The sequence below is a fragment of the Zalophus californianus genome, chromosome 2 (genome assembly GCF_009762305.2).
Source record: "Zalophus californianus isolate mZalCal1 chromosome 2, mZalCal1.pri.v2, whole genome shotgun sequence".
NCBI classification, from domain to species: Eukaryota; Metazoa; Chordata; class Mammalia; order Carnivora; family Otariidae; genus Zalophus; species Zalophus californianus.
In genome coordinates this window covers 93270330-93294783 of record NC_045596.1, presented here as the reverse complement: position 1 = coordinate 93294783, position 24454 = coordinate 93270330, and the positions used below count along the sequence as shown (strand labels likewise).

Genomic DNA, 24454 nt, shown 5'->3' with positions numbered 1-24454 from the left:
TTATTTTATAGTTTGTGGGAGAGCAAATCTGCCTATTCTCAATTTGGTAGATGCTTTTTATTGGTTGTAACATGACTGGTGAAATTTTGTTATTTCCATTTAAATTTCAATCAGTTTACTCAGTGCAGCTGGGTGGCTTAGTCAGTTAAGTGTCTGCCTTCGACCCAGGTCATGATCTCAGCGTTGAGCCCCATGTGGGGCTCGGCGGGAAGCCTGCTTCTCCCTCTCCCTCTGCTCCTCACCACCCCCCTCTCATGCTCATTCTCTCTCTCTCTCTCAAATAAATAAATAAAATCTTTTTTAAAAAAACTTTCTACAATTATCTCTGCATTACTCAGCCCAAAATGTCACATTTTAAAGATAAAACTCTACAACACTCATGGTATCAGTATAAGAATGAAAATAATACATCCAATTTGAAGTCGCCATTTCATGGCCTGTCGAGCACATTCTACAAATATTTTAAATGTGTGGGCTGGTTTTTGCTCCAAATAGTTTCAAATAAATATTCAATTAAAATGTTAAATTGAAAAAGATTTGCTGATGTTGGCTGTCTTATTTTTCTCAAGCTTAGTCTAGTTAGAGCATCAGTTGATACCAACCCTGCTCGGGGGTTATAGGAGAGGTAAAATACAGAGAAAATGTAAGAAGTGTCCTTTGTCTAAATTTTTGTTGTATTGAGGATCTGAGGGTTGCTGCATATCCCATTAAACAGTTCTGTGCGATTATCGTTTATTTGTGTCCCCTGATATTTTTTGGCAACCCAAAGTATTGCTAGAAACTGGGGACTTGTACAGTAATAATGCTTGTAAAATATATTTTATAATGAAAACCTCCAACAAATCAGCTCCCGGTGGGGTTTTCAGTTAAGAGTTTTCTTCATGGTTGAGCATACTGATGACATAAGACAAGAAATGCTAGATGTACTGAGCCACAGAGAACATTATGCTTGTTTAATGGTTCTTTGTACATGGCCTATCCTAAATTGTGCTTTCCATACCGCCTACGAATCCTAAATATAATCATCCAACACCACTGGTAAGTAATTCTTTTTACTAGTATTGCCTAAGAGATAAAGACTGGAGAGCTAAAAGACTATCTTGTATTGCTAATTGTGCTACTTTAAAAGACAACTTTATATGTATTTTACAGCATCTTAGAGAATCATAAAAGTACAAACCTATAGAATGTAAGAAATATTCTCATTTATATATAATACACTCATTTACATATAATAGAAATATATTCAAATGTCCACCTGTAGCAAGAGTAGCAGATAAAAACATAGGAAGAACCTGAAGGTATACAATCAATACATCTTAATTTTAATTTTGAATTTGTTAATTTTAAATAATTTTCAAACAGTTTGATATATATCCCTCATTCGTAGCACACAATTATTGAGGAACTAGAAAACGTTGGACTGATGCTTTGATTTCAAGAAGAACAGAGATTTTCAGAAGACTGGTTTAAAGAGGTCTTTAGATCCCGTCTTACCCCTAATAACCCACCTTAGTCCTTGCCAGCAAGGGAGCACCCCGTTCCAGCAGAAGCTCTACCACTTGGTCATGCCCACTTCTTGCAGCACAGTGAAGGGGTGTCAACCCATCCTGCCAAAAGAATTAAAGAATTAAGCTGGAGTTAACTAAAAAAAAAAAAAAAAAAATCAAGTTGTTTCTTTTGCCACTTCAAAGAGGTTTCCTGAACTCATTCCTACTGCCTCAATAGATCAGTCACAGAATTGCTACTAGTTAAATGATAGAGGAGAGTGAGAGAGAAAACAAGACAGAGATTTAGACAGAGAGCAAGACAGAGAAAAAGAAAGATAGGGATGAAATGGAGAGGGAGAGGGCAAGAGAAATCTCACGTGCGGAAGTTCATTGTAAAACATGCTGCTGGTCCTGTGTTTTCATATTCAGGAAGATGGAAAAGTGGAGTTTGTTGTAATTGTTGAACTTGAAAGCCCCACTTGCTTGTAACCACAACCCCGAGATTATATCATTAAACTGTTTTCATTTTGGTTGTCCTAATACAATTTTTACCCCCCAAATTCTTCTTAATCTAATCTGTCCATCTTTGATCTCTTGAATTGTCACTATTTTTATAAATCCTCCTAAAACGCTCCCTGTTGCTCATAGACATTTTTTTCACATTCTTCTAAAGGTTTCCACATATATTTTTCAATACAAACTACATAATTATTTCTCAGAGATAAAACTGGCTATTAACCATAATAGCATTAAAATGGTGTCAAACAAAATTATGGCCCAACTCTATGTTATGTTATTTATACAACTTTCTGACCTTGATATTTCTCAGGTAGTTTCTGATTCCAGAGCAATCCTCGAATTCCCTCTGTCTTTTGGATTTTATTTCTCTTTAGGGTGGCATGGTCAGAAAGGAGAGTGGGTGGGTAATATCAGGCAAAATGTAACAATGGGCAATAAGTGAGAGAGAAAATGAAATTCTGAGTACAGAAATTAGCTCAAGATTTGAAGCTTACGGGGAAAAAGGTGGTCCTGGGGAAAGATGTTGAGAAGGTAGGTAGAAGTCAGAGAAAATGAGGGATGGTGAGCAGTTAAGAGGACTTTTCTGATTTATCCAGAACTCTAACAGCCTATCTTTTGTGTCTCTGTTACAACACTCTTCCTGTCCCAACATTCTGGGGATTTCTACGCTAGGTATCTTCCCTTTACCCTCCAGATCCATGCATTACCTTTCTGTCCTCTGCTCCAAGTCTGACAGAAAAAGCTCTCTAGATCATAGGAGGGGGCTACCTTGCCCTCTGGCTTCTGCTTGGGTATGGGAAACGCAGCAAGACAGGGAAGCCACTCTGCAGAGGATCTCCTTAGCCTGGCTGTGTCTCTTTACCAAAGGTTATGCTCCATCCAAAGCAGCCTCGGCCATCCAGCTCTCTCCTTTGAAGTTCTGGTATCCTCCCTCTCACCTTTCAGGCCTGGGGTTGGTAATGAGCCCTGCTGTTGCTAGCTCCAGGGAGACTATACTCTCCCTTGTGCATTCCCTACAGTCCACCCACAATATTAGAAATAGATCCTTTAGATAGATTTATCTATCCTTTAGATAGACTTGATCATATTCAAATGATCAAATGTGAACGTGCTTTCTGTTTTTGGTTAGGACCTCGAGTTAGAATGATACTTTGCTTTGTTAAATCTACTTAGCTAGTACTGAGATACTGAATATCCAAAATAGACCTTGCAATTTGGGATATGTAGGACTTAGCATGAAAAGACTGCCTTTCCAGGAAAAAAAAAAAGCTATTTAACTACTGTAGTTGGGATGCTGAGTTATTTTAAAGTTTGCCAGAGAGAGGCCTAAAAAAAGAAACTGTGCAGGCAAAGCGATTAAGATGATTATGCTTTTGTATCTTGATAGCATACTTTGTGGTGGAAGTATGGAGCATTAGTTGCTATTTAAGTTATATAACTATTAGATATAGCTTGACTTCTCAATCAGATTCTTGGTGGGGGCTTTATGGAGAAATAGAGTTTGAGAAATCCAACATCTCGAATGAAGGCATTACATGCAATGGTCCAGCATTTGGGCTCTGGAATCACAGAGACTCAGGCGTGAGTCTTAGGTCAGCCACCATGGATGATTCTTTCTGAGGCTCAGCTTCACAATATATAAATAGGGTAATTTTTCTTATCCCATTCAACTCATGACCTTGGTTGAAAGATGTGGGGACTCTGCCTTAAATCATTTTTAGAAAAGGTATTGTTTTTCTATGGAATACATGAAAGATTCATTGTGTAATCATGTTGAAACCTTCAAATACTCTCAGAATAACAATAGGAAAATATGAAGAACACTTAAATAAATCCATAAGAACATCAAAGAGTAATAACGATTACACTGATACTAAATCTGATGTCATTTAATTGCCCTTATAAAGGATATGGGAATTATATCAAATTCAGTTTTCCCAACATGCTCAATCTGAATAGATCTTAAATATTTTCTGTAAGTACAGTATCTCATTTTTGCCAAAAAAAATCTTTTTTTAAAAAACATTTTATTCATTTGACAGAGAGAGAGAGAGAGAGCAGGAACACAAGCAGGGGGGAGTGGGAGAGGAAGAAGCAGGCTTCCTGCCGAGGAGGGAGCCCGATGTGGGGCTCGATCCCAGGACCCTGGAATCATGATCTGAGCTGAAGGCAGATGCTTAACGACTGAGCCACCCAGGTGCCCCCTCAAAAGAGGTTTTGTATCAAGGTTTTGTATTCAAGGACTTTTTTTTATTAACTCTTAGGGGCAATGATCTATTCAATATCTTTAACTTAAATACTTAAGACTGTATTTGAAGGTTACTTCCCCCATCCCCCAGAGTACCTTTCCTTGTTTTTTTTTTTTTTCACTAGAATCAGTTCATATCACACTATGATGTTGATAATAGGTTAGATAATAGGTTAGATAAAAGGTTAGATCAATCAAGAGGAGAGGGACACAACTTTTCCAGCTGGTAATCCACAGCATTAGCTTTTTACAACGATTTCTTTCCTTATCTTTTTCCTTCCTCCCTCTCTGCTTAGATTGTAGATGTTTCCTGAGGTCTGTGTATTAACACAGGCTCTGCTAATTACGACCCCGTGTGTCCTAGGTCAAGTTACATAACTCCTTTGAAAATCATTTTTCCCCTTGGTAGTCTCATTTCTCAAATAAAGACCTCCATATTTTCCTAAAAGCAGTTAATACAGCTTCATAAACTGTTAGGAAGAGGGAATAAAATGATATTTGTAGAGTACTTAGCAGGGTGCCTAGAACATCACGTGCGTATGACAATTGGTAGCCACTATTGTTGCTTTAATTATTGTGATTCCTTTCCCTGATATATTGGTTTTTGTTCATCATCTTTTAATGTTTTTGTATACTTGAATTGCTTGCATTGCAACATGTATTTCAATATTTTAACCTTATATGGAGTATCTCCACATTTAAATAATAAATGCTTAAAAATAAAAAAGAATAATGGTCTTAATAAAACCTGAATTAATAATATCATTTTTAATTAGCTATAAAGTTTCTGTTTTAACATCAAAATGAGGTTTTTCAGACACCAGAGAACCAGAACTCTAGTGAAAATGTCTCAGTTTCACACTAAATCCTAGTCAATGTGAGAATGTCAATGAGATGCAAAATGTCTCAATGATTGACGAAGTGCTGGTAGAAGTGGGGAAGAAACAGTGGGTAAGATTTTTATTAATTACCCCTAAGCCTCTACATACTTGCTTGTTTCCAGATAATGAAAACCTTATAAATGAGAAAAATAATGAGATCAAATGGAAAATTCTTGATAGAATATAGTAGATTCAGAATGATTATGACTAATATGATTGCTAGGGGAAACTGAGACCCCTATGATAAAGAAATGAAATAAAAATATTATTTTTAGTTCCTTATCTAGAAGCTCTATTGTACTACCTAAAAAGATGGTCAAAAGTAAATGTAAAATTTTCCTATTTTAAAATATATTTTCAAAAGACAAAAGAAAAAGCTAACCAGATTCCTTTGTTTTAATAATACAGTATTATACTTCCAGAACTAGCCTCCCAATTCCAGACCACAGCCCTTGATTTCAGTATTACCTCCTACCTGATTTTGTTTTTGGTAAAAAAAGGTATAGGCATATTGGTTAGAGACAGAATTAAAAGAATCCAACTGCTTTTAAAATCCTACCTTCTTAGAGATGAGTAAGTACTTTGACTTACATTTAAGGAATGAATGAACAGAATGCCCACACAATGTACAATTATAAATTCTATTTCTGCTTTATAAAATCTTGAATGAAATTCAATTTATTTGTATATCTAAAGGCTGCACTGGATGAAATACAGTCCAAATATTCCCTTCACAGAAGGAACCAAGGCTTACATTTGATTAACTTGCTTAAGAATAATTATTTAATGGCAGAAATAGCATAAGAGTCCATTTCTTTCCATATCTTAGTATTCTTTTTATGAAAATGCACTATTTGGAGTTAGACTTAAATTACATATGCAAATGTATGTAGGCCATGCAAATTAGAACATATTTTACAGAACGAAGCAAATATTGCAATGATCAGTAAAAATAAAATCAATTGCCTCAAAAATGAATGAATACTCCAGAAAAATATCAGTAAGAATAATGTGGATCCTTAAGACATTGGCCGAGATAAAATTCTGTTGCATTTACCAAGTGCTTTCTTTCCATTGGTACTCTCAATTATTAGAGATTCTCAATAGAAACAGAGAAGTGTAAAGGGAGACATTATGTTAGTAATGTACTTAAAAGAGGAGGCACAGAAAGTCTTTCCTTTAAACATGAAGAACAAGTAGGCAAAGCATGCATTATTGTGCATAATTGTTCCAAATTCTGCATACCTACAGCACAGCAAGGGAAAAGGCATGTCAACAAAGCAAAGGGTAAAATCATAAAAAAACTCTGATGCAAAGACAGTAGACAGTACAACAAAGATCTTGACAGACAAAGCAAACCACTCCAGAACTCCCACGTGATAATATGACATAGATGTTCTGGACCAAATGTCTTAGAGAAATGAGATTAAGAAAGCAACATCTCCTGAGGTCATTAAAAACCAGAATTTATGGGGGCACCTGGGTGGCTCAGTTGGTTAAGTGTCTAACTCTTGATTTTGGCTGAGGTTATGATCTCAGGGTCCTAGGATCCAGCCTGGGGTCTGGCTCGGCACTCACCGGGGAGACTGCTTGAGATTCTTGCCCTCCCCCTCCACCCCTCCCCATGCTTGTGTGCATGTGCACACATACTCTCTCTCTCAAATAAATAAATAAAATCTTAAAAAAAAAAAACAGAATCTATAGCCTGGGACTGATGTAGTCCCCAGATGCCCAAAGATGATAAGGCTTATTAAATAAAAATATTTGCTACCCTCAAGATTTGCAAAGGAACTAGATTTGATCCTTAGTCCTTTGACTATGAGAATATAAAGTCCCAGGATTAAACAAAGTGAAGATAAAATGCATAAGGGACATATCCTATCACTATCTTTTACAGACTTCTCACACCATATATTTCAAAATGTTCACATTATAGGAATGTTTAAAGTTTTGCTGAAGTCTATGATTAACCAAATCTATTCCAGAGAACTAATACCAAAGTACTAGTTTAATGTTTAAGGAAGTAACTACATATAATTTTATTAACATAATAAATAATTGTGAATAGCTAAGTAATTGACCCACACAACTTTCAAAAAGATAAATAATAATATCTAAGAGTTAATTCTCCTACAACCATATGAGATAGGTACCAATATCAGCCTAAGTTCAGAGGAGGTAATAAGTAAACTGCCAATATCACAGAGCTAGTAAGTAGTAGAAGTAAATTTGAAATCAGGTAGTCTGCCTTCAGAGGCTGCACTTTGAACAATTATATTCTCCTGTCGATCTTATCATCTATTTGTTGGCAGTATATAAAACTTTGATTTATATTTTACTTAACAAATTTGAAATGAATGAAGGGCATGGCCTCTTACCAAATGGGAATGAGTAAAGGTGCAACATAATAACCAGATGCCTTTGTTCCATAAGCATATAGCAGATCTCCTGCTCAGGTCAGTATAGCATAATCACTTAAGAAAAATGATTTAAAAATTGGAAAGTTAGAAGCAAAAGATTATCAACATGTATTCACATATTTTATGTAAAAGCCACACCCTCATAGCATAATGTATGCTTATGAGTTTGGGTTTTTGAAATGTATAGCTAATAATCAGAGATGCTTCAGCTCAATCTTTTATCTTTGTTCCCCAAAATAAGCAAGGACTTGAAAAACCATCTCATTGAGGGGCTAGCATTCTGTTTCCCCAGCACTTCTCAGCAAATACTAATTCTACTTGACAATGAGAAAACTTTAAATATTGTATGAGATTTAAATCGAATCCAAGAAAGCAATTTCCTTGAAAATACATTGCTTATATTTCGAGACTGGTATTTTAAGGTGCCTGCTTAAAGAATACAAAAAACAAAAATGGTAGGAAATTGAAAGAACAGAGACACTCACCCTAGTTTTGGCATCGATCTGACCACCACGATCCAGCAAGAGCTTCACCATGTTTGTGTTTCCCCTTTTGGAAGCCACATGCAGAGGAGTGATTCCATTCTACACCATGGAAAGACCAAACAAAAGCATGTTGGGTATGACAGGGCATGATGGTGAAGACTTTGTGTTAGAGGGCACAAAGAAGGCTGTGACCTATGTGGTAATTTGATTCAAGGTCACTAAAGTTTCAATGTCTTTGATTTTTACCGGACAAAAGAAGCACACAAACCACAAAGCACTATAGTTAGAGAATGAAAAATGGAATGAAACTGCATAACTAAGTTAGTCCGTAACTACAACATATGTATCGAATATACACATTACACTGTACACATTGTCAAGAGCCAAAGGGAGCGCTTTCATATAAGAAAAAAAATTTCAGATTCTAGTTAGGACTGAACCCTAGGCAAAGTCTATCATTACAGTATCCATGCACTGAAAGATTCTGGGATCTTAAAGTTTCCTTTGCTTCAAAATAGAATACATATATGCACATTCAATAGCCATTGGAAAAATGATTCTTAAAACACCTTCTTCAGAATAATTCAGTATGAAAAACAACTTGAAAATAACTCAACATCGTTTCAATACAGAAGACTTCTCAGGACAAAACACCATATATATGAATTATAGTTATTTACTTTATTGGCTATCCTCTATCATCATTATGGCAAGAATATATACCTGACTTTTTGTATGTCATAATTTTACAAATATTCAAATATTGCATTTACTGATTCATACTAAGTACACTGTTGTAATTATAATGTAAGAGAATTCTTTCCAGTGAAAGCTTACCATTAAACATATAATGCAACATGATTTCTTGTTATGTATTTTGGTAAGACTATACAAGCACACTCTCAATTCATTAAAAACACTTTTCTGTCAAATTGTGTGCCCCATCATCATTAAAACACTGTATAAATGTACTTATACATTTGAAACTTAATGTTCTAACAGTTTAATTTTTTATTGACTTGAAGCTCCTCGTTCATGATTCATGGAGTGATCTTTAAATATAACTACTCATGCTGATGTCAGAACTAATATCCTCCTTAACTGCCGCAAATGATCTGTGTACGTGTTAATTGACACATTCTTATTTTTCATTTCTTTGGTCATGATGACTTCGTGTGATTCAAAGAAAAAAATGAAAAATCTAATACATCCAGCACAGATCCAGACAAGGAAAAAGAAACAAATTTTTACTGTTGTTCATTTTTACTTTAGTAAAATGTCCATTCATTGCTAACTAAAATGAGAAACTATTTTAATCCATACCCTAGCTGTAAAGTCCACAGCAGCTCCCCGGTTTAGAAGAAGAGTTGCCACGTTAACATTTCCGTAGTGGGCGGCAATGTGCAAAGGGGTAAAACCACTCTATGGAAAGCAAAGAAAATAACAGTTGGTAAAGCATTTCACCTCTGTATGTTGCAGTCCCTGGATTAGTGAAGAAAATCACATGGCAATTGTTTACCTAATATGTGAGCAATACAATTAAGATAATAAATGCTTTAATAAGGCTCTTTAAATTTTAGTGCTATAAGATAGTAAATAACTAACTATATAAGCTGGTAGATAAATACCCTGCATTTCTTGGCAACACTATCTCTAATTAGCTTAATGATTTATCTGTTTACGAGATTTATTGTTTATACAAAAGCATGTTTCTTGAGTTGGTTTAGCTTTAGAGACAAACAGAGTATGATTAAACAACATAAGGTTTTAGCCATAGGATTAACATAATTATGAATAAAAAATTTTTCTCCAGAGAAAGACTCAAAGCTACTGCTTTGTTTTGTTTGGGGCTTTTTAATAAGAACAAAAAACAAAAAAACAAAACAAAACAAAAAACCAGCATTGGTTGGCATTGTGTATTTGGAACTATGAAAACGTTATGAGAAACTCTTACAGAGGATATACTATTCATTCCACATCATTTACACTGTCATATTTGTCTTCTTTAACAATTGTGTTTAGTGAGACTAGGTTGTTATAATGAAAAAAACTTAAAAAACAAAAACTAAACAATATACCTGGCATCAGTGTAAATATCAAATAAGAAAAAAAATTCAGCCATGCCATTTTCACTATAGAAGTGTATTAACTCTTTTATTATTAAAGTATGCAAAAATGTATTACCCCTGCTCTCCATAATTTCGTCATTTTCTTTACTCAAATAAGAGATGATAGGAACAATAAAGACTGTTCTTACAGAATTGGATATCAAATCCTGCAGTTTTGAAGTTATTTTGTATCATTCCCTTTTATATGAAATGAACTTTGATTTACATATTGTTTTTAAGAAATATTATCTAAATTACAACCATTATTTTCCTATTCACTTGATAAACAGTTTTTGGTAACTTTGTTTTTCAAATGTCCTAAATAGCATTTGGATATTTTAGGTAATAGAAATTCCTCTGTGCTATCAGCCAAATTAGCTGCAAATAATTTCAGACTATAGCGAAACAAGACACAAAATAAGAATAGTACCTATCAATCCAAATCCCACACTTGCAGTAAAGAGATTTTTGTGTCTACATGATGCCAAATATTCATGTCAAAATGGAGGGAAAAATCAGTCTACAACCAGGCTGTTTTATAAAATGTCAAATTTTTGTATTTTAAGAAATAACTGACTGGAAGTTTTTCATTTTTATCTTGATATTTCCTGTCATCCAGACATATCATGAATGTAAGTCTATCCCTTAAGTTACAATTTAATTTCAGAAAAAAAAAACCATAGTGATTGCTGGTGAATAATTTTCAAATTATTTTTCTCATTTGCAAAAATAAACCAATTTATTGTGTGACACAGCTTCATCAACCATCCGAGATGATGCCTCAGACTCAGACTTTTGGAGCATCCAACACAAAGCCTGTATAAGCCCCTCAGACGAACTCTTGCCTGATTGCCATGAAGGTAGAAAGCTCAGTTCACTTTTCTACAGGGTTATCAATGGAAGGGTTCCCCTCTTTGTTACTCTATTGTCCTCAAAGAAATATTTCTAACTCAGTACAAATCTCCCCAAACTGCTGCTTTCAACAGCAGTTGAATATTTAGAGCCAAAATTGCTTTCAAAAATATCTCTTAAACAATCACCAAAAATCACCTAAAAAATGAAAAGTATTAAAATCAGTAATTAAGACATCAATTTATATGATTCCAGTCTTGAGCAATTTTACCAAGCAACTGGGCATTTTTTTTAAATATATGTCCTAAGTTCCATGCACAGATATGGGACAGAAGAAATAATATACTAACTCAAGTATTCACATCTATATCACATATATTCACATCCTATCAATAGGTAAATTCATTAATAAACAAGATGTTAGTTTTAGAAATACACTACTCTCAGTAAAAACTAAATGAATGCTCAAAACCTCTCCAGGTCCACAACCCAGTGATCATGAGATGTTAGTCTAAAGAGTCCCCTCAACAAAGCGAAAATCAACCTACACAGTCACTTGCCTTTGAATACAGGTTAATTTTTACAATATACTTTCAACAATGTTTGTGTTCGTGCCTCTCTGCAGCAATGGTCAAGAAGAGACTGCTAAACACACACACACACACACACACACACACACAAAATACCAAGAGGCTTCTGAACTGAATGTTCCTGGGGATCAATGTGACTTACTTTGGTATGTGGAAAATAGATGATTTCATATCAAGTATTGTTAAGACTTAGCAAGATAAAAGCGAATGCCTTGATCATGATATGCTCAATATCACTATTGATTATATACAAGGTGGTTAAAAAAGTATGGGGAAAAAAGGGCAACTGCAAGGAGATAGAAGGATAAAACAGTGGCAAAGAAACCTTAAATTTCACTTTGCTAAACTCTAACCTGAGAAATCTCATTAAAAGAAGATCATATTTCTAACTGGCAAAAAGTTAATAGTAAAGCTCACTCAGAAGATACATATTAAGGAAGAGTTTCATTTCACGCTCTATTCTAATAAGCCATTTAAATACTTTCACTGATAAAAAATAGCTTCTGATATATGTTACATTAAATTTTTTGAATGATTCATTTGCCTTAATTATAGGAAAAGTTTTTAAATTTCCTACTAATGGAAATTCCCATTAGTATGAATTAGTGAGCATTTATTCTAATTGGGCAAAAAACTAAAATGAATAAAAACAAGATATATTTTGGTATAACCATAATACTGTACCTCAGTTGTCCTATTCACCATCATCTGAAGCAGTGTTGTGTGGGAAAAAGAGGGAAGATTATTACACAGTGCAAAGGAAGGAAACGGTCAATCTGCTCGCTGTACTTGGATACACTGTTTCAACATGCCAAAATACATTCTACTGAGAAAAGAGACATCCATAACACTACATAATACAATTTTATCTTTCTAAAATTCTGCTTGTATTACTTTTGATTACAAAGAGAATAAATAAGCAAATTTCTAAAAAGCTGAACCTCATCTTTAAAAGAAAATTATCTTTAAATTTTTTTTGTTACTATACCCAATAGACAGTCCCCTTCTTTCTGAAATACCTCTGAACGTAATTTATTTCTTTCGATGACCGGAAGGAAGTAATTTTGCATTATCACCATGGCCTACTTCTTTATCATCCCCCAGGAGGAACCTGGCAGCCGAAGAGTTCCTTTCCACAAATGTGTTCAGCTTTTACCTTGGATTGTACGTCAGCATTGTGATCGTTCTGAAGCAGGAGTGCAGCGGATTTGGTGTCATCTTTCCTAGCTGCAATATGCAGAGCTGGCAGCCTCACTTTCCCTTTGGTATCATTCTCTAAGAGGATGGCCACTGCCTGGTTGTGTCCTTGCTGGAGTGCCACCGCGAGTGGCGTGAAGCCATCCTAGTAAAATGGAAGAAGAAAAAATCTTCCATTAAGTTTTGGAAGCATGGGATTCAACTCTCAGCAATGCCTCTAATGTTTAAAATAATAATTAAGATAGAGAAGCAATGCAAAAGGATTAAATATTACTGTGAAGATTAAAGCATGGCTAAAATTAACAACTCAGGAAAACAACAGATGTTGGCGAGGAAGCAGAAAAGAGGGAACTCTCTTACACTGTTGGTGGGAATGCAAGCTAGTGCAGCCACTCTGGAAATCAGTATGGAGCTTCCTCAAAAAGTTAAAAATAGAGCTACCCTATGACCCAGCAACTGCACTACTATGTATTTATCCAAAGGATACAAACATAGTGATTCAAAGGGGAACAGGCACCCCAATGTTTATAGCAGCAATGTCCACAATAGCCAAAATATGTTAAGAGCTCAGATATCCTTTGACAGATGAACAGATAAAGAAGAAGTGGTATTTATACACACACACACACACACACACACACCATGGAATATTACTCGGCCATCAGAAAGAATGAAATCTTGCCATTTTCAATGACATGGACAGAACTACAGGGTACTATGCTAAGCGAAATAAGTCAGTCAGAGAAAGACAAATACATATGATTTCATTCATATGTGGAATTTAAGAAACAAAACAGATGAACATAGGGGAAGGGAAGGAAAAATAAAATAAGATGAAAATAGAGAGGGAGACAAACCATAAGAGATGCTGAACTCTAGGAAACAAACTGAGGGTTGCTGGAGGGGAGGTGGCTGGGGGGATGAGGTAACTGAGTGATGTGTATTAAGGAGTGCACTTGATGTAATGAGCACTGGGTGTTATATGCAACTGATGAATCACTAAATTATACCTCTGAAACTTATTAAAAAAAAGATTAAAGCAATTGATAATCAGTCATTCACCATACTATGGACTGGCTTCATCAGATTGTTTTCTTAGTTTCTGTTCTACATATCTTGAAAAACATCTGCATTCCCTAACAAAGCATACTGCACATAAGATGTGCTTAAATGTATGTTTAGAATGGGAAAATAAAAATTAGAACCAACCTTAAGTAATACCACCTTATAGAAAGGAAAATGTGGGGAGGGTAGAGATAATGGAGAACAAGTCTGATTGAGAATCAAAGATATGGTAGCCAAGACAGGGAAATAAATTATGTGATTAACTATGCAAGTTGCTAAATATCCCTGTATTGATTAGGGAGAACAATAACTATCAATGGAATGGTCTGTTACCAATTAATTTGGCAAGCTTGGGGCATAATGTAATCTAAAACCTTTTGGTAAATAAGGCTAATTCATTAATTTTGCACTTCGGTGAATTTGATATTATTTAAATCATTTAGATATAAAATTACATGTGCTAGGTAATGAACAAACAGATTTTTAATTCTAAACTTAGAAAATAATTAAAAAAAAATAGCACAGATCATCAAGGTTAGAAGAGTTTTAGGAGTAGATGGATAACCATGCTAGAAAAGTTGGAAGCCATGTTTTCTGTCTAGAAACAGGTATTCAGTTAATGGAAAGGTGGCAAATAAATAGAAAGGCTCTGTTTATGTTAAAACCTCTCTCACTCCACAAAAACTTGAAAACAAGTCTCAGCTAGAAATTTCCATTCATAGAAGAGATGAGGGTAATAGGATCGTATATTAACGATTGCATTTTAGGGACAAGAGCAATTTACCATAATCTAACTACTTGATTTGTTTCCAACAATAATCTTTTCAAACTGTAGATTGTTTTGAGCAAAAATGATTTCCTATTGCACTACCACAAAAGGACTTGAATTTGTTTTAATAAGAATTGAATTTTAAATAAACACATCACTTAATATAATGGAAGAGTAAACCATGTAGTGTTGTAAAATGAAAAACAGTAGCCTAAATTTAGAACTTTGTTTGGCACAAATTAAGCACTCTGTGAAGGGGGAAAGAACAGGCTTATCATCATATACATATTTGATTATCCACTGCAACACTGTGAGAGTTTCTACAAAAAGAGCGCGGACTTTGTTTTTTCTTAGAGACAATGCATTTGCTGACAGTACAGAACCTAATTAAAAAGTTTTTAGCCTTCAATTTTGGTAACACTCAGGAAGAAGGAGGCGAGTAAAGAGTTATAAAAATGGTACTGGAGGGACAGAGGATTCCCCTCAGAGAATTTAACTTTGGATATCCACCACAACGATTTCATTCTAATCCACACTTCATGGGGGAAGGGTAAATATCTGAAATGATTTTTTCAAGTACCTCAACTAACTCTATGAAAAAGAAACTCCTATTAAAATTCAGTAGCTTCATTTTTCATCATTTATTTACCAATGCTAATTGCTATAATAATAGGAAATTTCAAATATTTAAATATTTATTTTCAAACATGGGTTTCATTGCCATATTGAATAGTCTCATAATTACCTGATTTTTAAAGTGGTCACAGTGTTTTGATTAGTAGTTAATTTTTACAAATTAGTCTACTAGTCAGTTCAGAGTAAATGTCTTCTTTAGGCATAGTCACACATGTGCACATGAGATTGTAGAAGGTGTTTGGCAATACAACAAAATATCAAACCATAATCAGCCATAAAGCTCTGTAAGGATAGTAGTTTTCTGCAGAATGACAGGCTATAAGGGAATGTGCTGAGGTTTGTCCATATATGTGTTTCTTGATAATCATTAGGGTCAGCAGTGGGGGATTAATCAACTAAGTTTATATATGTCGAGTCAGGAAAAATCAGGATTTTGTTTATAACTAATGAGAATAAGCTGTCAGAAAGTTATTGCAATTGGCTCCATAAAGAGTTTTCCGTCAAAGGGACTGGAAATGGATTTAATAGATTACAATGATCTCTTCCCCGAGTGCGGGGTAGGAGGGAATTCATGTTTATTTCACCTAAAGACTGAATTGTTCAGAAAGGAAGTCATATTAGACATTAAAAATTATCAAGTTAGTTTCTGGGTGACAAACATCTATCAGTCATCTTCCACTCCAGGTCAGGAGTTTTAAAGTTTTATCAGTGGAGGCACAGAATGTGAAAAAGGAAAAACAAAGACTGCATGATCTGGTTGAAAGGAGTGAGGAGAGGCCTGGCCCAGTGGAACTCTTTCCCCTTCTCTTCTGTGTCACCCACTTCCAACCTTCTGGTGGCCCCTTGAGGCAATTTCTTCAAACTCCAGGGTTTCTGGAGCATCACTTAAAAATCATTGTTCTAAGCAACCACTGAACTTGCTCCTTAATCTGCCTAGGCAAAAATGGGAAGGAATAACAAAGCAAGTTCTGTTTACTGGAGGATATGCATAGGAAAAGGAAAGTGATGTTCTAATTTGGCCCACTCTAACCCCTTCTTATGTCTAGATGTCCTGAATATGCTCATACTGAATTGACTTTGAACATTCTGTTTAGTTGTTGCTATAATCATAGTCACACAACTCTGTGCCATAATTTGCGCTTCAGAAAATGTGAACTTTTTCTTCGTGACATACTCCTCGTAAAATCGTGCTAACACAAATACCTACCAATCATTTCTGATCATTAAGAATTATTCCTTTAAAGAACTGAATTGGATCCTAACAGATAAAATATTCATGAAAAGAGATGGGTAGAATTTACTGTCATCAAATTTTAGAATAGTATACAAGCTCCCCAAACCTAGAGAAGGGCAAATTGAGGGAAGCCAGAGCTCATGTAAGAGCAAATTGACATGAATCCCAAATCAAGGCATAAACTCATTCAACTGTGTACACTGGGTCATTCGTTTATGGCCACTGTTGTAGATGACAAAAGCAACGTGAACATTCCGAGCGTAATTTAGACAAGATAATGGAGATCCCCTGCAGGTGGATATAAAGAATGTGGACATTAAGATCAGAGAATTTGAACCTATAGGATTGACAGTCTCACCTCAGTAGCAGTGCTCTGATTAGCTCCATTTTCAAGCAGGTATTTTACAACATCAATGTGGTTCTCCTGGGCAGCCATGTATAAAGGAGTGAAGCCATTCTGAGGGCAAACAATAAAAAAAGACATCTTTAACCATTTGTAAAGTTTAAACTAGGGAAGAATAACCAGACAAGGAAAAAGAGAATACTACGGAGTAAACTTCTGAAATGCTGAAACATATAACATACCTCCACGAAGAATTATACATATATTTACTATTATAAAACTAACTATAATCAGAGTGAACCAATTCCCACACACAATTCCTAAAAGAATGAGGACAAAGTGACATGGAAGCAATATTTTCCTCATTTCCTGTCTTCGTTTCAGTTTCAGAGATTTACTTTTCCCATCACCTAATACTGTTAAAGCTAAAAATATGTAGTTTCCTAATATAATCCTATAACATACATCAAATTCTCACTATACAAACTCTTTATGTAATATCATCTGTATTTATTAATTCCTAAACTATGTAAATGGACCACCATTCTCTTGAATGTACACTGTTTAGCTAGTACCTTTAAAGGTATAAATTATTGCTCATTCCAAAACAGGCTGGGAGTGATTGCAAATCTGATTGAAAAAGTTAAAAAAAAAACAACCCTATGTTTCAGTATTTCAATTGAAGTGGCATAGTTTATCCTGAACATCTTTATATTGTTTTTTAAAGCTGTTCTGAAATTCTATCATTCATTAATTCCCATATTCATTTATTCAGTTATTTACTAAAATCTGACCACCGTAGCCGGGACATCACTGGGATACAGTAATAAGACAGACATCTGCCCTCATGAAGCATATACTATGGTAATATTATAACAATATTATGTAGTCATAGTTTAAAAAAAATCACTGAAATTATATAACTTGAATTTAAAATTAAGTTTAAATAGGCAAATTTTCTTTTTATCAGATCCTTTGCAATAGGTAACACCTCATGTAAAAAAAAAGTAAAACTTTGTAAAAACAAAATAGAAAACACGGAATAATTCATAAACTCTCAAATCTAACAATTCTCTCAAAACAATGTCAGAGTCTTAAACATCGTTGATTCCCTTAAAAATTCCACGCATTAACGAGAATAAGCAAAAACATAAATGAGACTTCAGGGATTTTCAAAAACTTAAAAGGAGAAAAAATAACTATTTTGAAAAATTCTTCTATCTGCATTGTGTAAGTGTGGAAACATTATTTAAAATGGCTAAGACCCAGCAAAATATAAAAATACAGAGTATACAGGAGAACAAGAAAAGACATCTTAAATTTGATTATAAAAGAAAATCTGCAGGCTTCAAATGGAGGAGGAAATTTTAAAACTGAGAAATACTGTAAGAGGAATAAATTGACAACTTTGTAGGATTCAGGAATAACTTGCTGGCTGGATAGCATATTTTTTAAAACAGAGCAAACAGGTGAAATCTTGGGTATTTTAAGAACACTGAAGAGGTGGCGGAAGGACAGAATTAGAGATTCAAAGGAAGGGAAAGCCAGTGAGGATGGTTAAAAACAATGAGTGGGTGTGGGATGGGGCTCTTTCATGACAAGTAAAAAGCAGGATGCAAAAGAAAAAAAAAAGAACTTTTAATAGAGTAAAACAATTTGCTTACATGTTTTCCTCTGACAGAATCTTGTGTATAGATTAGGAGAAAGGGAGACGGACTGTGGTTGCCGGATCAATAGGGAAAAGAAATGTACCATTCTTAGGCTCCTGCCCTGGTATCCTGGGCTCTAGAGGGGCCTCCTCTAGCTGAGCTGAGCTGGGGATCCAGAGGCCCAGGGGGGACACGCCCACCCTGATCCCCACAGCTCCCCTGCTTCCAGACCACACACCAGGCATGCAGTTACCCAGAATCCTTGCCTATGCAGCGCCCCCGTGTAGTGCCAGTGCTTGCTCAGACTCCCGTCTTTGGGTTCTCTCAAGGGTCTGTTGCCATGCCCACGCTGTGATAGACTGACTAATGGCCCCCAAATATGCCCTCATCTTAATCCCTGGAAGTTGTAAATGTTACCTTATATGGCAAAAGGAACTTTGCAGCTGTGACTAAATTAAGGATCTCGAGGTTGGGAGATTATCCTGGATTGTCCAGGTGGGTATAATGGAATCACAGGGTTTTTATTTATTAATTTATTTATTTTAAATGTAATGCATGACCAAGCAAACATGTATGCATATCCTCCCCTCCTTTTTCTTTTAATATTTTATTTATTTATTTGAGAGAGAGAGTGAGCAAGAGAGAGCACAAGCAGGGGGAGAGGGGCAGAGGGAGAGGGAGAAGCCTACCCTCCGCTGAGCAGGGAGCCTGACTCGGGGCTCGATCCCAGGACCCTGAGATCACAACCTGAGCTGAAGGCAGGCGCTTAACCAACTGAGCCACCCAGGCGCCCCTCACAGCGTTTTTATAAGAGTGAGACAGGAGGTCAGAGAGGAGAGAAGACACTGTACTGCTGGTTTTGAAGTTGGAAGGAGGGGATGTGATCCAAAGGAAAGAGATTTTCACTTACAGCCTCCAGAACCAGCAGTGCCAGCACCTGGGTTTTAACCTCGTCAGACTAATTTCAGACTTCTAAAATGCATTTGTGGTCATTTGTTACAGCAGCAACAGGAATCTAACAGACACCCCGAGAGTTGTTTGCTAGAGAGGGTAGAAATAATGGATGGACAGAGCTTGAATGTGTAGGTCAGGGTGTCCACACCTTTCCACATGATGCTCGTGTGGTATGGATGGAGCCAGGGATGGGCCAGGAAGAGGAACCGGTTGCAGGCCAGGGGTTAGAATCTGCACAGCCCCCCGCCACAATCCTGCGTGAAACTCCAAGGTTTCCGAGAAGTCTACATTTGGACCCGTCATGTTGTTATAAAGATATATTTGTCAAGGTGGAAAGATAAAAGATATGTATGTAACAGCTTGATATACAGCTTTTAATTTTAAAAAGTGTATTGTAAGTGGGCCTCTTTTTCACTCATGTCCTGGGCTCTGCAAGTGCTGATAGTGGGCTAGTAGCAGAGAGAAAAGGGGGAAATATCCACAAGTAGTACGTGGGGGAGGGGAAGAAGGGCAGTGACAAATGAACATTCAGGATCTTGGTTAGAGTATACCATGAATCCCATTTGTGCCTGGAGCCACCACCTCAGTACGCAAGGGCTTTCAGCAGTGTAGGGGATGTAAATATGAAGAACAATAAAAATAAAACTAATTTGTTGAACTTCTGCCATATGATATTCACTGTGAGAGATGCTTTAGGAATATGTCACCTCAAATTACAGTGATCATGTATCTCTGTTTGCCTGAGACAGTCTAAATTTATGTGTAGTATCCTGGAGTAATTATTAATAGCATCTCAGTTTGGATGGTAAATTAAATGGCCTAATAGTATCTCTAATACTTAGAATGGTGCTGCAACATTGGTACTCTCATCCTCACTTGTTTTTTTTTTTTAAGTAAACTCTACCCCCAATGTGGGGTTCAAACTCATGACCCCAGTATCAAGAGTCACATGTTCCACCGACTGAGGGAGCCAGGCGCCCCTATCATCCCCATTTGAAATGAGGTAGCTGAGGCTCAGACATTTGGGTAACTTGGCCAAAATCTCACAGCTAATAAGTGAACCAAAAGTGATGGACAGAAACCAGTCATGAATAGTCTTCTTCCCTATATAAAAGTCGGGACTTGATCTGATAGATGTGTGATCCTCAGCCTGGCTCTGCAACAGAATCTCCTGAGGAAACTTGTAAGAATGCCTAGGCACTACCCTGTCCCCTACTGAACTGGAGTCTCCATGTGTGAAGCCAAAGCACCTGCAATTTTTAAAAAAAGCTCAATTCTTGAAGTTACCTGAAAAACATTGCTATAGGTGATACAGAACAACTGAATGGTTTTGGGCAGGAAGTACCATGATCACATCTGCATTTCAGAGAGTTCACACTGGTGAGCACTAAGTGGACCAAACCTACTCTGGTTTGGGGTGGTAGAAGACAAGAATGAAAGTAAAGGGGGCGCCTGGGTGGCTCAGTTGGTTAAGCGACTGCCTTCGGCTCAGGTCATGATCCTGGAGTCCCGGGATCGAGTCCTGCATCGGGCTCCCTGCTCAGCAGGGAGTCTGCTTCTCCCTCTGACCCTCTTCCCTCTCGTGCTCTCTATCTCTCATTCTCTCTCTCTCAAATAAATAAATAAAATCTTTAAAAAAAAAAGAATGAAAGTAAAGGGTTAATCAGCTTTTGTAGTATTTGCAAGAGTATATTTAAAAGATGAAGGAAGCATGAGCCAAGACAACATCCTGGCTAGGCAAGGGAGGGAACTATTTACTGTTACCAAATATGTGAAGTAAGAAGGCAATAAAGATTTACTATAGGTCCTAAAGATGTGGGAAATTACCCTTTCCTTACTTACTGATGCTACTTAACAAGAAAGACTCCGCCAGAGAATGTGAAACATGCCTCTGGGTAATTGGGACAGGGCATGGTAGCATTTTAACAGCACTGTAAACTTTATAGGATGGCTTTTATCCCTGCATATAAATAGGTTAACAACACAGGATTATTGGCCTGTGTTCATGCATCCAGGTGCTTTCCAATGTACTATGTCTATACACCTTTCTAAAATAGTCTGGCTGCATGTAGGGATAAAAGTGTATGTATTTTTTTCTTCTTGGTATAAAAAAGTCAAAGACATCTACAACCTGGACTGATACTTGAAGGATGCAAACAAGCACAAAATTATCAGCTGTCGTAGTAGTTTCAGTGTGACCCATAGGAGCCTCTACCAACCGGTTATTAAATATTTTGAACATTATTCCTCTCCATAGCAAATTATTAATTATTTTCCATTCATTTATATTTATTCAACAAAAATGTGTTTGGTGACTTTACTGCTAGGCATTGTGTTTAGCATAGTGATTCAGAGATGAAAGGCAAAGTCCCTGTATTAGGAGCTCACAGTCCAGAGGCTGAGATGGGCAAGTAATATGTTACAGTTCAGTGAACTCATACATAATTAGTTTCTTTAAAAAAAAAAAAAGAAAAAGGCAAAGGCGTGGGGTGCCTTGGTGCCTCAGTCGGTTAAGCATCTGACTCCACGCTGGGCAAGGAGCTACAGGAAGGAAGGAAGGAAAAGAAGGAAAAGAGGAAGGGAGGGAAGGAGGGAGGGAGGAAAGGGAAGAAGGAGAAGAAAAAGAAGTTGTTGTTACACGAGGGATATAAAGAGAACATCGAAGGGCACAGAACTAAGCTGGATGAGGAAATTATATTCAAAGGAAGTCACTAGGATTGACATTTGGTAGACACGGTGAGTGATTTGGTTTGAACTGAATCATGAAAACTGAAGTTAGCCATAGAAGCAGGAAAGGGATTTCAAACAGCGGAAACCCCATGAGAAAACAGTGAACGTCTAGGGATCTGCAGATAATTCAGTGTGACTAGCAGGAGGAGGAGACTGAGACAGGCAGGGATCAGTTCCCATGTGTATGCTAAGGAGTCTGAATTTTATTCTGAAGCCTCGGGAATCACGGTTTTAAGCTGAGGTTTGGCATGATCACATTTTCATTTTAAAATGAATTTGCCAGGATTGGGGAGGAATTGGAAAATGGCCAGAGTATACTCTGGAAAAGTAGAAATAAGTCTTTTGTAATAATCCAGATGAGAAGTGAGAATTAGGAATATTAATTTAATTTTGATATTTTAAAATGTAATTACATGTAATTATGTATTTATATTTACTTAAAGGTTTTACTCTGCATGATTGACTGATTGTATTTGATAAAACTTCTCAGATTTATTGAGCAGTTGTAACAGTTTTCTTCAAATCCAGAAATTATGCTGCTTCAAGAATTCATACACATGTAATATTACAAAAAATGTTTTTCCTGTTTTCATTAGTGATATAAATACAAACCAGTAATCAGGTTTTTGCCACTGGTGAGAATTTCCTTAGGTAATTGGATTATCTGGGAAAACTGAATGAACATGAACTAATATATATATATATATATCTACCTATCAAATGTGGATTTATTGAAGCTTTTCAGAAGATTTTAAAATCAACTAGACCTATTGATATTTGTATGTCATTTCAAAGAAATTATACAGAGACAAATAACATCAGTATGCAAAGTAATGAATGGTTTAGAATCAATGTTTTGAACAAGGACCAAAATTCTAAGAACTATCATCATTACCAATTTTTAATATTGACTTTTCAGACTTAATTTTGTCAGCACATATAACCTTATTCTTCCCTTACACAAATAAAGATTCATTAATTGGATGACTTGAAATGATTGATCATATAAAATTAATCTTAACTGGAGTCAATGTTACCGTTCAATTCAAGGGGTCCTTTTCTACAGTGCCAAGTTTATTTTACAGTTTTTCACTTAGGCAATGGATGAGGTGTCTTAAGAGTAACAAATATGAATATAATATTGTTTCTGTCCTCATGAGCACAAAATATTAGAGTTCACAGCATATATGTATACAGAATCATCTATAGCTCCATACATACTTATATATTACATATATATGTAAAGTATATGTACATATATGTAAAAAGTATATATGTAAAGTATATATTACATATATATAAAGTACCTTTTTAAATAGTATTAATTGCTCACTCTTTAGTGCTCTGATAGCATTTTCTTTGTGCTTCTTTTGGCAATTAGTATGCATTGAGCCAATTTTACATATATACAGTTTTATATATATACTAAAGAGTGAACAATTAATACTATGAAGAAAGGTACTTTTGGCCCAAGCACACAGAGCTAAGAGGAAATTAGGAGGCCTTAATAAAACCAAGATAGTAGATCTACAGAAAATAAAATGTTATTTGCTGTTCTTTTCTGGCTTCATGTTCCCCATCTCTCAAGAAATGTAGTGTTTGTATGAGAATTCTCAGTGTATTTGCTGCCGGCACATATTTCACCTAGGGAATTCTGTTCTTGAAGCCTAATAATGAATCTCATGAATAGTAAAAAACAGTAAGCAAAATTACCAAGCCTGAGTAAAAGCCAATGCAGGAATGCATCTTGATGAGAATTTTTACAGGTCTAAAAATTATTTAAAAAAAAAATTCAAAGATCTCTTACCCAGACAATAACATAGAAAACTGCAATTCACATTACTACCTAGCTAAAGGTATACCTTAGGTAATTTCATGGATCAGTCATAAGCTAAAAGAGCAGAAAGTGATTATGGAAGTTTCAAATGGCATATCTCTGTACACTACTCAGTTATTTTATTTGTTCTTGCTTTTGGTTTTATGCGGCCAAAGTTATTAAATAGATTTTAATGATTAAAAGAAACTGCCCTATTTTCCTAGATGAAAATACTATAGCTGAAAGGGAACTCATCATTTTACAGTTGAGGAAATTTTAACCCAGAGACTGAGCAGACCACCAAGTGGACTGGCCAGTTTCATAGCTTAAGGAGACAAAAGGAGGTAAATGGACACAGCTGATGCAGGCATGCTTGGAAACTCTTACCTTTTCCTTCTAATTTCTCAGGCCTTGATATAAGAATCACCCTCTCGAAGAGGCCTGATTCAGTGCCATAACAACACTCAG

The 24454-nt window shown here is 35.9% G+C and overlaps 1 protein-coding gene across 39 annotated transcripts in view; it reads right to left on the bottom strand.

The window, feature by feature from the left end:
- ANK2 (ankyrin 2) overlaps positions 1-24454 on the bottom strand; it is a 317165-nt gene that overhangs the window by 122870 nt on the left and 169841 nt on the right. For 34 of the 39 annotated variants that reach the window (XM_027597295.2, XM_027597312.2, XM_027597302.2 and 31 more), the window contains exons 5-10: positions 16853-16951; positions 12750-12935; positions 12278-12301; positions 9367-9465; positions 8044-8142; positions 1512-1610 (exon numbers count right to left, since the gene is read on the bottom strand). In XM_027597295.2, coding sequence (XP_027453096.2) covers positions 1512-1610; positions 8044-8142; positions 9367-9465; positions 12278-12301; positions 12750-12935; positions 16853-16951 — 606 coding nt within the window. The remainder of the gene's footprint in view (positions 1-1511; positions 1611-8043; positions 8143-9366; positions 9466-12277; positions 12302-12749; positions 12936-16852; positions 16952-24454) is intronic. The other 5 variants (XM_027597294.2, XM_027597319.2, XM_027597322.2 and 2 more) reach the window with 1 other exon arrangement.